General features: G+C 33.4%; 1 protein-coding gene across 5 annotated transcripts in view; it reads left to right on the forward strand.

The window, feature by feature from the left end:
* Positions 1-15209, forward strand: part of Stag2 (stromal antigen 2) — a 135207-nt gene that overhangs the window by 102795 nt on the left and 17203 nt on the right. For all 5 annotated transcript variants that reach the window (XM_051141453.1, XM_051141452.1, XM_051141456.1 and 2 more), the window contains exons 19-27: positions 810-1013; positions 3027-3097; positions 3278-3365; positions 3462-3542; positions 6148-6240; positions 6801-6975; positions 10888-11027; positions 12796-12897; positions 14837-14985. In XM_051141453.1, coding sequence (XP_050997410.1) covers positions 810-1013; positions 3027-3097; positions 3278-3365; positions 3462-3542; positions 6148-6240; positions 6801-6975; positions 10888-11027; positions 12796-12897; positions 14837-14985 — 1103 coding nt within the window. The remainder of the gene's footprint in view (positions 1-809; positions 1014-3026; positions 3098-3277; positions 3366-3461; positions 3543-6147; positions 6241-6800; positions 6976-10887; positions 11028-12795; positions 12898-14836; positions 14986-15209) is intronic.

Raw genomic sequence — 15209 nt, forward strand, 5'->3', positions numbered from 1 at the left:
TTTTGTGTATAAAATCCAAGAAGAGAAATGCTATCTTAATTTGCTATATCATATAGCTTTTTATATTATAAATAGGTTTTGTAGTATTTAGAAGGAACACACATACATACATATATACATACATACATACTAGGTCTTCTATATTTTTAGTCCTATTGGATTTAGAGAATAGTGCAAATGGGCTTCGCTTTTCCTTTATTCGTATAGCTATACTTTCATTCTCTATGTTTTTTTGTTTTGTTTTGTTTGGGTCTTGTTTTGGTTTTTTGAGACAGGGTTTCTCTATGTAACAGCTTTAGCTGTCCTGGAACTTGCTCTGTATGTAGTCCAGGCTCTGCCTCCCAAGTGCTGGGATTAAAGACGTGTGCCACCATGCCCAGCTTATACTTTCATTCTTATACAGTATATCACTGGCCCCTTATGCTTTCATGAATTATTAGGCGGTAACAATTGCAAAATAAACTTGCCTAGTATTTATGAAAACCTTTTTATATGTTCCAGTAACCAGTGAAAGTTCTTTACACATGTTAGTATTCTTATCAAAGCCTGTAAGATAGATGATATTATTTCCATTAAAGTTACAGAGATAAATATTGGCCATACAATGTATTTGTTTACCAAATTAGAAAACTGTCTGAAATATTTAGTATATTTGGAAACTGTCACAGTTGGTGATATGATTTAGTCACAATATGCCTACTGTATATTCCTTAGTAGGACTTACACACAATGGGCATACTTTTGACTCCTGAGCTATATCCTTAGCCATATAACTTATTAGTTTTAATGCAATAAATTTTATTTTGCAGCATTTGGATGCCTTACTGCGCCAGATCAGAAATATTGTAGAGAAGCACACAGACACAGATGTTTTAGAAGCATGTTCTAAAACTTACCATGCATTATGTAATGAAGAGTTCACGATCTTCAACAGAGTAGATATTTCAAGAAGTCAGCTGATAGATGAATTGGCAGATAAATTTAACCGGCTTCTTGAGGATTTTCTGCAAGAGGTATATATTACAAGTATTTTGTCTGTTGGACCCTTCCTATTAGTAACTGAGTCACTCAGCATTAGTGTGATGATAATCTAGTGGTGTGTTTGTAAGTCTTTTCAGTTCTATGAATCCTCAAACTGCTATTACTCCCCCTCTAAAATAATAAAATGGCAAGGAAATATAACTTTGAAAAGATGCAGACAAAACTAGCATTTCCCCTTCTGTTCTAAAGAAATTAAACGGATAGTTCCCTGGTTTTAGTTGAAAATGTGGCTATTACAGTTGCTACTATGGTCACTGTTGCTTTTGGTGTTTCTTATGTTGTACTTTCAAAGAGGATTATTGCAGTGGCTCTCAAATATTCATGTAGTTTTATTATGATTTTTGTTTTTCTAGAAATGCATATTTTTTTTAAATTTATTTATTTATTATTATGTATACAATGCTCTGGCTGCACGTACACCTGCATACCAGAAGAGGGCATCAGATCACATTATAGATGGTTGGGAGCCACCATGTGGTTGCTGGGAATTGAACTCAGGACCTTTGGAGGAGCAGTCAATATGCTTAACCTCTGAGCCATCTCTCCAGCCCAATACATATATATTTTAATTTATTTGAATCAAGTCAAGTCACAATTGTCAAAATATTTCCATTAGCTTTTTTTTTTTTTTTTTTTTTTTTTTTTTGAGACAGGATTTTACTCTGTATATCAGGCCAACTTCAAGCTTACACAAACCCACTTGCCTCTGGAGTGCAAAGATTAAAAGTGTATGCTACCATGCCCTGTAGTCATTCACTCTTGATACTGTTTATTGCACTTAGAAATTGTGAACTTTTCTTTAATGTCCAGCAACAAGAGTGGATGTCGTGGCTAACAATTTTAATAACCCTAGCGCTCAGGAACCTGAGACAGAAGTTTTGTTTTGTTTTTTGGTTTAAGGCCAGTTCAGACTACATAGTAAATATCAGGCCAGCCAGAGCTTCGGTCTAAGACATTTTACAAATGACCTTTTTTTTTTTTTTTTATTAATGGCCTCAATACCAAGTAGTTATAGTTTTCAGATTTCTGGTTTTATTAAACATATTAAACATTTTATATATAACATTATTTTACATTTAAGATGTACTAATTAGATTGTCCTATAAATATATTCATATATAGTTACATATTTGGAAACAATTTAATGCTCTTGATTATGACTGTAGCTAAGTTAATTTTAAATAGACAATAGTTTGTTAACTAAATTTTGTTACTTTTAAGAAGTATAAAATGGCATATATGTGATCAACCTAGATTTCAGTACCATAGATAAGAAAGGTCATAAAAATTCTCCAAAATGTGAGCAGTCTGTAATATGTGTGATTGTTTTGGTATTTCTTTTTCCTGAACACTATTTTTATTTTGCATCTAGTTCTGGGAAATAGGAAAATTTAAAATAGTTTCATGTCTGCATTACATAATGAGAGATGGGAGGACAATATTCTATTTTTTTTGTGTGTGTTCCTCTGTTTATAATCTTATGTCGACTCAGCAACATTGCCTTAAATTTGGCAGATATAGGTCTTGAATGAAGTTTCTTTTTGGGTTTTATTGTGGTGTTCTTTTCTTCTAAGGTGATGTCATCATTTCAATAGCCTAGGATTTATTACTTGGTAGTTTTTCACTTGATCTGTACCAAAATGACTAAGGAACAATTTCACTTTGGTAATTTGTGTGGGTGTACACGCATGGGTGCATGTGTTTGAGACAGAGTCTTGAACTCACAGATCTGCCTGTGTATATCTCCCAAATACTAGAATTAAAGGTACCACTATGCCAAGCTATTCTTGTTATTATTGTTGTTATTTTGGTTTTTCAAGAAAGGGCTTTTCTTTATAGTGCTGGCTTTCCTGGAACTTGCTCTGTAGATCAGATTGGCCTTGAACTCACAGAAAGACCTGCCTCAGAATGCTGTGCTTAAAGGTGTGCGCCACCCCCTGGCCGATTATTTTGGTATTTTATAATGTGTGATTACTAATTAATAGGGAGAAGAACCTGATGAAGATGACGCTTATCAGGTATTGTCAACGTTGAAGAGGATCACTGCTTTTCATAAGTAAGTCGGTTATTTTCAAATTCTCTCTCTCTCTCTCTCTCTCTCTCTCTCTCTCTCTCTCTCTCTCTCTGAATAAAGAAATCACTTGATAGGGGCATGTTATAGTCTGAAACAATTATGGTCAGGCTTAGTTTTTAAATACAAATTTATTTGTGTTTGTTGTTGTTTTGTTTTTTACAGTGCCCATGATCTTTCAAAGTGGGATTTGTTTGCTTGTAATTACAAACTCTTGAAAACCGGAATTGAAAATGGAGATATGCCTGAGCAGGTTTTTATTTATTTATGTTATATACATATGCTGAACTTGGGCAGTGAAAGCTTCTGACTTAAATTTCACCTCTCATCTTCTGTTTCTCTTTTATAGATTGTTATTCATGCACTGCAGTGTACTCACTATGTAATCCTTTGGCAGCTTGCTAAGATAACTGAAAGCAGTTCTACAAAGGTAAGTGGTAGTTCAGCAGTGTTCTTACTAAATATTGTTCCCATTTTCAGCAAATTTGTACTTTTAGTAAGAGTAAAATAGTTCAGTGAAGTTAAAGTTATTTCTAATTTACTATATGTATTCATGTCTCTAGTTTATATATTCAATGAAAATACATTAATATATTTTATTTTAAGGTATGAGTTTTAATTAAAATTTGTTCACATAGAAAGATGACATACTTTGACTTTCCACATTGTCAAATTTGTTTACTAAATATCGGAAAGTAGTCTTTTAAAAGATTTCTTTAGTTATGTGTATGGGTTTTGTCTGTATGTATGTTTGCACACAAGAAGAGGCTATCAGATCCCATGGCACTACAGTTAGAGATGGATGGTTGTGAACCACCATGTGGGTATTGGGAATTGAGTTCAGGACCTCTGGAAGAACAGTCAGTGCTCTTGACTGCTGATCTGTCTCTCCAGCCCTAGGAAGATAAATTTTATAAACCACGATTGAGTATGTTTGACCTAGAACCTTTAAAAGAATTCTATATAGTGATAGATTACATAAACTGAAGATAATGAACTGAGTTTCTCTAGATTATATTATGCCCTGATTTTTTTTTTCTCTTTGTTTTCTCCTTTGGGTTTTTTTAAGACAGGGTTTCTCTGTGTAATCCTGGCTATCCTGTACTCTCTCTGTAGATCAGGCCCAGGCTGGCCTTGAACTCATAGCAATCCACCAGCCTCTGCCTCCCTGAGTGCTGGAATCACAGTAGCCAGATACCACATCTATCTGCCTTGATTATTTCTTAAGATCACTTCATTATTAGTTTTCAAGGTTTCTCAAATTCAGGATATTTTAAGGTTTATTTATTTCTTAAGTTATATGTGTATGTTGCCTCATGCATGTCTATGCATCACTTGCTTGTTTGTTTAATCCCCTAGAACAGGGATTACTGATGGTTGTAAGAGCAACAAGTGCTCTTGACTACTAAGCCATTTCTCTAGCCCCCAAGATTATGTTTCCTGTTTGAATTGAAAATAGTATTACTTGGGCTCAATTAAAAACATATATATTAAGAGTTACTGAGAATTAAGGATTAGGCTTTATATAAGTGCTTTTCTGAAGAAGGGATTTTCCTATTTTCAATTTTCTTCTATTTATTTAATATGTATATATTTAAAGAACACTTTTTAAGTTTGTTGACACCACAAACTGAGTTTTTAAGATTCAGAGGCAATATCTTTCCAATAAGAAATGCAAAAAAAATAAAAAAAAAGAAATGTAAGATAGCATTGTTTATTTTCTTCCATGAATTTGCCACTTTCAAATAATGAAATGAGCATGGATCATAATTATTTACTCTAAGCCTTCTGAGCTGGTGTTTTAATTAAAGTTAGCTATATATAAGTATGTAAATTTGGCCAGATCATTTAGGTTATTACCAGTGTACCCATTAATTTTTAAGGTTTTATCATTTTTTTGAAGCTTTTACATAATATATAAAATAATGGGTTCCTTTGTGACATTTTAGTTCATGTTTGTCACTGTTCTAGCTTTCTTTCTGTTTCTGTGGTAAATACCATAACTGGAAGCTACTTAAGGGAGGAAAGGCTATATTATATCTTACACATTCAGGTCACATTGTATCAGTGAAGGAAATTAGGGCAAGAAAGGGATAGAAACCATGAAGGACTTCTGCTCACTAGCTTACTTTTTGGTCTCTGCTCAGCTGTCTTTTTTTATACAGTTCCAAATCACTTGCCCAAGGACAGCACCATCCACAGTGGGGCTGGGCCCTCCCACATCAAACATGACTACAGGCCATTCTGATTTGGGCAGTTCCCCAATTGTGTCAAGTTGACAGCTATAGCAAACTAGGACAATTGCACTTTGCTTACCCCTCACCCCCCAATCTCATCATCTTGTTTCCTCTCTCCATTCTATCTTTTGCCCATTCTTCCAAATAATCCTCATTCTTTTTTCATGTCCTTTTGTATACACATGCATGTATAAGTGTGTATTTAAATCTATATTCGATATATGAAAAGGCAGATGCAATATTTCTCATTCTCTTCCCCTTGTTTTATCTTTCTTCTTCTGTCTTCCTATAAAAAACATAATTTTATTTTTTATACATGCTTCATTTTCGTTACCTATTCATGTCTTCAGCATCTAGACTGGTTCCACTGGTTAATCATGGAAATAGTGCAGTGGTAAACATTGATGTGCAATTATTTCTGCAGTATGGTGACTTAGAGTCTTTTGAGAGGTACTGAAAAGTTTGTGCTAGGTAATTTGAAATGCACCTTGTGGTGATTTGGGAAAAAAATGATTTTTCTTTCTTAGTAACATATTATGAAGAATAAATTTAAATTAAAATTTCAAGTAGAGCTAATATAGTTGTATTCATGATAATGTTTATGTTATCAGGTGATTTTTTTTCCCCCAAGACAGGATGTCTCTGTGTAACAGCCCTGGCTGTCCTGGAACTCTTCTTTGTAGACCAGGCTGGCCACCGAGATTTGCCTGTCTCTGCCTCCCAAGTGTTGATTATCAAGTGTTTTAAAGAGGTACTGAGCTGTTTATATAATATAAACCATGTTAATTATTTTTCAAGGAGGATTTACTGCGTTTAAAGAAACAGATGAGGGTATTTTGCCAGATATGTCAACATTACTTGACCAACGTGAATACTACTGTAAAGGAACAGGTTAGTAATGACCTGGGAAGAGGGACCCTCAGGTGAGGAATTGCCCGGATCAGATTAAGAGATTAATCTGACTGATGATTGAAGTGGGATGGCCCAGCCCACAGTAGGCAGCACCATCCCAAGGTGCTGGGTTTCTAAGTGACTTATTTAACATAAAAAGCTGTATAAAATTTAATACTAAGAAACATCTAATATGTTGTGGTGTAAAGCTCAATATATTGAGCTTGTAGGTAATAAAATGAGTATATTCATTGAATAGGAGTTTATATTGTATGGGTATGTGCCTGCATGTATATATGGTATCATATGGAGCCAGTTAATGTTGCTGAAAAAAGGGAACATCTGAAATTGTTGCTTGTACAGTATCCTGCAAGCGTTAGTAGCCATTATTTAAGAAATCAATCTTTTCAGCTATAAAATCTTAAAGCACTAACTGAAATGTTAATAATTTTAAGCACAGAAAATTAAAACTTTCCCCTTATACTAAACATATTTAAAAAATTTTAATTTATGACATTTGGTAAGAAACTTGACAACGTTATTTCCTTTTATTTTAACAGGCCTTCACTATTCTGTGTGATATTTTGATGATCTTCAGTCATCAGATTATGTCTGGAGGGCGTGACATGTTAGAGCCATTAGTCTATACTCCTGATTCTTCATTGCAGTCTGAGTTGCTCAGCTTTATTTTGGATCATGTCTTCATTGAACAGGATGATGATAGTAATAGTGCAGGTAATTTTATTCTCAGCTGTGTATGTGTATAACAAATTTAGTCAGATTCCGCATGAAAGCAGGGTTGCATTCTATTATATGTGTGTATATATGGTATTGTAGAGTATATGCTTTCAAGTTAGATATTGCATCTCACTAGCATTAATTCCTGCTTCTAGTTTGAATTTCCTTAATGATTATGAATATTGATTAAAATTTCTGGGGCCCATATTTAGATAATTTGAGGTAAATAATATATTTATGTTACATTTATTATGTATTTATATATCATAAGCTTTCATATTTTGTCTTTTTGAATGTTAGAAATAATGCTTGAAATTTTGCCTGTTTCTGCAGTACAAAATAATTATAATTCAATAACTAAACCAAGCCTTGTTTTAAGTTACTCATATTCTAGTTTTACTGAGAGATCCATTGTTTGAATATGAGGTTGTGGAAAACCAGGTAATATTTGGTGATTTCTTCCTGCTTTTAATTTTTTTTAAAGTTAAGTTTGAAGGAAAGTAAAACAACACATTTCTATTTAATATAACTCACTGTATATCAGTTCCTACATAAACCTGAAATTACAGAGAATTGGCTTGAGGCCCATATATAACAATATAAAACTTCTTGCTCACAAAGTAAAACATAATGTAGAATACAACTGACAAACCCAGAGTAATTCAAACTCTGATTAAAAATTCATCTCGGAAACTTTATCAAGTGTTTCTACCCTTTGGTATTCCAATTTCATGCTATCTGTAAATGTGCACAAATGTAGATGACAATGTCAAAAGCTGGATAACGCTGAACATTTTAAAAATATATTTTATTATTTTGTATACAATGTTTTGTCTGCATGTGCACCTGCAAGCCAGAAGAGGGCGCCAGATCACATTATAGATGGTTGTGAGCCACCATGTGGTTGCTGGGAATTGAACTCAGGACCTTTGGAAGAGCACTGAGCCATCTCTCCAGCCCCTGCCCTGAACATTTAAACTTTCAGTTTTTCACCTTTCATTTGCTTAGGTATATTTCTTAGATAAAGACTTAACTGGTCAAGAGTTTGCTAGATGCCTTGGATATGGAAAAAAAAAACTGAGACTGTCTTCTCCCTCTAGAATTAAAGTGGAAAAGACACTTGAAATCAAATAGTTTTAATGTATTTTTATAGGTAATGAAAGCTTGTAAAAAAAAAAAAGTGTGACAATAAAGAGGAAGTTCGACTGCTTGGCAAGTTTAGTAGAAGCCAGCATCTGAAATGTGTATTTTCATACACATTTAAGAAAGTCTCTTAAAAACTTGTATGCAAAATCATAGTTGCATTCTAAAATATGGAACAGTTTGGCATACAACTTTTGTTAGTTGATGGCTACTTTGACATCATTTAGACCATTGCAGATTGAATGAAAGTAAACTTCAGTTTTGTATGAACTTTGTAGAATTAAGTTTTCCATCTTCAGTGCTTGGACTGCTTTTTTTTCTGTTAAGCTTTTTAAATATATTCTACTCCTGTGGGAAAAATACAGATTATTACAACCTTGTACACATTCACCCGTCTTTGTTAAGTTTAGCTATATGCTTTTTGAAAGAGTTAAAAAAAACACCCTAATTCATGCCCCTTCACCAATATCATTACTTTTCCTTTTAACTACAAATAACCAATGTCATAAGTTCGTTATTAATCATATATTTCCATTTTACTTGGACGTTTTCTGTAGTTTCTCATTGTTAACTTCCATATGTTGTATGTTTTACAACATACTCTTTTAAATTTTGAGAATGTTTTCAGTATTGACATGTAACTACAATTTTTTTATCAAAACCACTGAGCATCATAACACTTGACTACTACACATTTACATATTCTTTCTTCTTCCACCTCCCTCCCTCCCTCCCTCCCTCCCTTCCTTCCTTCCTTCCTTCCTTCTTTCCCAACAGGATTTCTCCGTATAGCCTTTGCTGTCCTGTACTCGCTTTGTATATCAGGCTGGCCTCAAACTCCCAGTGATCCACCTGCCTCTGCCTCCAGAGTTCTGGGATTAAAGGTGTGAGCAACTATGCCTGGCTCGTTTACATTGCTCATTGTTAGGCAATTTGATTATTTCTAATTTCCCCCAATTATATATTATTTAAATAAATATACTTATTTACTTGAGAAAAAGTATAATGTAAGACTAAAGTTGGATTGTGTACTGTTTTTGTGTAGTGTAATTTAGCCATAGGTTGTCAAACAATTGAATTGCTTAATCAGCCTGCCACCAACATACCATTTCCATTGCTATAATGCTTGATATTGTAGACTGTGAGGTGCTTGATTTGTAATTCATATTGTATTACTCAGTTAAATAGTAAATATATCCAGGGGTGATGCATTAATGATATTCAACAATAATGGTAGCCAACACTTGTGAAAGTCCCATGTTTGGCATCCCTCTTATTTTTTTAATCCTCAAAATAGAAGAGGTAAACTCTTCTTTACATAAAGCAAAAAAAAAAAAAAAAAAATACATCCGACTTTTAAAACTTTTCATTTGGCCAACTCAGTCTGTAGGAAGGAGTCTATACTTAAGGTTCTCATGAATATTTCCAAAACACCGAGAATTATGTAAAATTGATCTATTATAATGGTAATCATTAGGAATAAGTTAGTCAGGGTGGAGGTGATACACACCTTTAATCCCAGCTAAAATAGGCGGATTTTAGGATTCAAGGCCAGCCTGGTCTACAGAGTCAGTTTCAGGATAGCCGTGGCTACACAGAGAAACCCTGTCTATAAAACCAAAAAATAAAAATTGAAAAGTTTCTAATATCAGGATAACTTTTTAAAACATAAATTAGACATTTTATGTTTTCTGTACAAACAGCTTTGACATTGGATTGCAGTGTATACATAAGATAAAACTTTTGCTGATGTTCTATCTTAAATTGAAATTTGATTTTTGGGTTTTCAGGTGTAACTCAGTGATAGAATGTGGACCAAGCATTCTTCATGCTTTGCTTTAGTCATTAGCACCTACAAATCATTGAGGTTACTAGAGGTGTTTTTCATATACTGCGAACCTTATCTTGAAAGACTTAACAGGATATAGACCAACCAATTGTACGCAAAATATAAACGTCTAATAAAGATATTGAAAAGATTATTTTTTCAAATAACTAATAATCAAACAAAATGAAATAGTAGGGTTCTTTTAAATTTTTTTGTGTGTGCCATCATTTTTTATAATTAATTTCAGATTTGAAATCTTTCCATAAGGAAATTCCTTGCGTCCTTATATTACTGTATCTGTGTAACTTGGGCATATACATCCATACCTCATATGTCAGTCGTCACACCTTGAGATAGGGTATCCATGTTCACCTTTGCAGCATCAGGCTACCAACACTCTGAACTCATCTGTTCTATTGTCTACACCTCCAGTCTGGGTAGGGCCACAGTGGAGGCAGAAAATCTCAGTAGGAGGACTGCCTGACCTACTTAGGGAGTTCTAGGCCAGTCATAGCCATATAGTGAGATCCTTTCTAAGTAAATAATATAAGAAGGAATCAGAGGCAAAGTGAGGTAAGATCATCTTTGGATATGATAGGTTTTCGAAGATTAATGTGCCTTCAGTTAAGGACCAACGGTGTTTGCATACCCAGGTCTTTTGACAAATCATCTTATTGGAACAGTGGAAGAATACATTACATTAGCTTAATGTGACTAAACATCAATTCCTTTTACTCATTACATCTATTTCTTTTCCGTGATGATCATTTGATGTCTCAAAAATACAGTATTTTGGAATATTTGAGTAATTGCAACTTTTAATTTTGGTTTTAATATTTTCTCCTTTTCAAATTCTCTAATAATAATGTGAATAGCATAGGTTAAAATATGATTGAATACAATACAAGATGAATTGATTATTGAATCCCCTCCTCCAGATGGTCAGCAAGAGGATGAAGCCAGTAAAATTGAAGCTTTGCACAAGAGGAGGAATTTACTTGCAGCATTTTGTAAGCTAATTGTATATACTGTGGTGGAGATGAATACAGCGGCAGATATCTTCAAGCAGTATATGAAGGTGAGGTTGAAAATGTATAGTAGGTTATTATTTCATGCTTAAAGGAAATTCTAATGTTGGTTTGACTATGTGAACACCATATAAAGTTTTTAAATGCTGAGTTACATTTGTGTAGTATAGATATTTTATCTTCAAGCAATTAACATTTTGAGTAACATTTTCTCATCTCTCTAATCATGCAGTTAATGAACATTTTGTTTGTGATTGTTTACATTTTGAATGTTAGAAGATTACCTATCTCATTTTAAGTGCAACCATAAGAAATTTCGTTCATGATGAAAACACTTCTTTAGCAATTAGAGGCTATTCATACTTTTCAAAAATATGTGTGAGGTACTCTCATTTTGAATCAGGGCTACAAAAGACGTTGTGTCTCAATGTTAAAATACTTTAAGTATTTTCTCAAGTAAAAACAAGTTTTAAATGTAAAAAATCTAAAGTCTTTACTTCTCTCTCTGTTTGAATCCACCTATCCATTCGTTTGCATCTATCTATTTACTTACCTACCTACCTATCTAGAGTCAGGGTCTCACTATGTGGCTCTGTCTGTCCTAAAATTCACTATGCAGATTAGGCTGGCTTCAAACACACCCACATCTGTCTTTAGAATGCTGGAATTAAAAGCCTGAGCCACCACACCCAGTGTCTTTTTCTCTCTGCAAAGAAAAATACATGTAATTTCTTAAAGCCAAATTTTCTATTTTGAATATTTTACTATATATAAGAAGTTTTAATTATTTAAAGGTAGTTTTGAAGCTACGTCATTTGGCATGATGAATGTTTTTTTTTTTTTTTACTATAAGGCACTCAATTTATTTTAACACATTTGTAAGTTTCAGTTTTTAGATATTCTGAATTGAGGTCATTTGTTTCTATCATAGAGAGTATATTATCTGTCCTCTACTCAAATACTCATGGACAATTATTTATCCATCCTCTAGTCAAATTTATTAAAAGGCAGAACAGAAAAATTTTTAAAAATTATATATTATTTGAGTATGGTGTCTCAGGAGGCAGAGGCAGGCAGATCTGAGTTTGAGATCAGCCTGATCTAGAAGGCAAGTTCCAGGATAGTCAGAATTACTTAGTGAGACACTGTCTTAAAAAATAGTACACTTTCCCCTATTTTCACTTTGATAGGTATTTTATAGGTGCTAAAACTACTATTTTAAATTACAAAGATGTATATATGTAATATATAGTGGAAATTTTTGAAACAGTAGTTTCTTTTTCTTTTTCCTTTTTTTTTCTTTTTCTTTTTTTTTTTTTTTTTTTTTTTTTAGATAAGGTTTCTCTGTATACACTTGACTGTCCTGTACTCGTTTTTTAGACCAGGCTGGCCTTAAACTCACAGAGAGCCTGTATCTGCTTCCAAAGTACTGGGATTAAAAGAGTTTTAAGTTTTCTTTTAAGTATTTATAGGGTTTGTTTCTATAAGACAGATTACTAAGTTGGCCACCTCTATGTCATTAACAATTAGAGTAAGTATGATTATTTTTATTGTCCTTAACGAAAAGTTAGTGTTTACCTCTGATAGTAATCTTTTTAATTCATAACCTCTGTTTAAACAGTTTGGAGTTTCCAAATTTTTTAAAGTTAAAGATGGTGTTTCAGAAATGACCTTAGACCTTCAGTACTGTTATAAATTTTTTGTCGTTGAAAGTGCAAATAATACCTTGTTTTGTGCTTATAGAATGAACATAAACTTAGTCTTATTTATTGTCCAGTCATTTTAAGAACTTTAATTTGCATCAATTTCTTTTTCTAGTATTATAATGATTATGGAGATATCATCAAAGAAACAATGAGTAAAACAAGGCAAATTGACAAAATTCAATGTGCTAAGACCCTTATTCTCAGTTTGCAGCAGGTAAGACTTTGAGTGTCAGCTTTACTTAACATAGTTAACAGCGAGCCATCACAATAGTAGTAATCGGAACTGAGCAGAGGACATGGCAGACAGTTCACAAAAGTAACAGTACAAAATATTTAACATCACTAATAGACAAAATATGTATACACACATATGAAGTGATTGAGTCTAGCTAATTAACTCACTCATTGATTCTTTTAATTCACTTTCAGCAGTTTTTTTCTTCTTTATGTATGTTTATATGGAGTGTGTGCACATGTGTGTGTGTGTGTGTAGTTGTGTATGTATGTGTAGTGTTAAATGTGATGGCCAGAGATTGACTTTTGAGTATTGTCCTTACTTGTTTTCCTTTACTGAGGTAGGGGGTCTCTTAATGAATCTGGAGCCTGCTCAACCTAGAATTATAGGCAGGCTTTTACACACACACACACACACACACAGCTTTTATATGGATGTTAGGATTTGAAATTTCATCCTCCTGTTTGCATAGTAAGCACTTTATCCGCTAAGTCACCTTCTGAGTCTCCTTCTTTTTTAAACTATTTGTGTGATTGTCAGTGTATAAATGTGCCAAAACATTCATGTGAAGACCACAGGACAACTTGGGAGAGCTGGTTCTATTAAACTAGTCTGTGACTTATGGCCATCAAATTTAAATCATCAGGTGTGTTGACAAGACCTTCACCAATTAGACCACCTTGCTGTTGTCTTTTCATGTAGCGTAGGGTTTCCCTGTGTAGCCTTGGCTGTCCTGGACTCACTTTGTAGACTAGCCTGGCCTTGAACTCACAGCAATCCACCTGTCTCTGCCTCCCAAGTGCTGGATTAAAGGTGTGCGCCACCACTGCCTGGCTTCCTCAACCTCTTGAGAGGTAGAGTTAGAGAGCTGTGCCACACTGTGCTAGATAGCAATTTTTAAGTATACAGTATTTTTGTGGATGTTTGTGTGCAGGAGCAAAGAAAATGTTGAGTGTTTTTTGTTTTGTTTTGTTTTTGTTGTTGTTTTGAGTGGAATGAGGGTCTTTTATGTGTTATATCTCATTATTAACTATACTGTATAAGCATACAGTAAGCATCCTAATTGATGATTCCTGTTCCACTGCTCTAGTTCGTGGCAATTATTTTATTCTTGGTATCTTTGGCTTCAACTTGCTGGAATTAAAGGCGTGCACCACTAAGCCGGACAATTTCTAACCTTTAAAGGACAAATAATACTCCTCCTTGATTGCATAAATATGTATGTGATACATAATTCATTCATGTGTGCATAGTTAAGTTCTTTCACAATCATTCTGAATGATAATATACAATGAGCACAGGGGTGTAGCTAATAAATAATGATTTCAGTTTCCTTGGTATTTAGGTATCTTTGGCATTTTAATAGTTGTATAATCCATTTTATAGGTGGATTATACTTTTTAAAAACAGATGTGTTGAGTTCTTTTAAAACTTTTGTTATAAATAACACTAGAATACTTTGTATATAAATGTTAATTCTTTTGAATCAAGTCTTAGAATTGCTCAATTAATAGGATATCAAAATTCAAAAGCTTTTGCTAGTTTATGATGAAAGTTCATGAGGTGACCCATGGCTGACATTCACGAGACCCTGGATTTCATCGTCAGCACCACAAAAACAGCATAGTTGTTTAATATCTTATAGCTTACAGTGGGGTTTCCTTTCCTTAAGTTGTTCTCATTAAGATGAGCTGATTCATAGTTTGGCAAAATTCACTACTTTGAATATATGATGTGACAAAATTGTGCCCATTTGTATCATGATTTTTAAAATCTGTGTTTTAAGTATTGTCAATGAAGTATATCATTTATCTAACTTATATTTTAATTGGAAAATATGCATAAATATGTTAATTCATATTTATCAAAATATTATTATTAATAAAATATCAATATTGCCTTCTTTTTCTCCAAACAGCTTTTTAATGAAATGATACAAGAGAATGGCTATAATTTTGATAGATCATCTTCAACATTTAGTGGCATAAAAGAACTTGCTCGTCGTTTTGCTTTAACTTTTGGACTTGATCAATTGAAAACAAGAGAAGCCATCGCTATGCTACACAAGTAACCACTCTCCTAATACTTTATTCAGTGCTTGTATTTTCATGGATCTTAATTTTGTGTCTATCCATTTGTTGGGAATACCAAATTAAGCTGCTTTTATTATTGGTTTATAAACCTCTTAAGTTTAAGAACCTATTGCAGTGCCTCCCCCCCCTTTTTATAAATACACATATGTGTGTTTGGGCACACTTGTGCATAAGAAAGTCAGAACAAATTGGACTCAA

Source organism: Acomys russatus, chromosome X, assembly GCF_903995435.1.
Source record: "Acomys russatus chromosome X, mAcoRus1.1, whole genome shotgun sequence".
Taxonomy (NCBI): domain Eukaryota; kingdom Metazoa; phylum Chordata; class Mammalia; order Rodentia; family Muridae; genus Acomys; species Acomys russatus.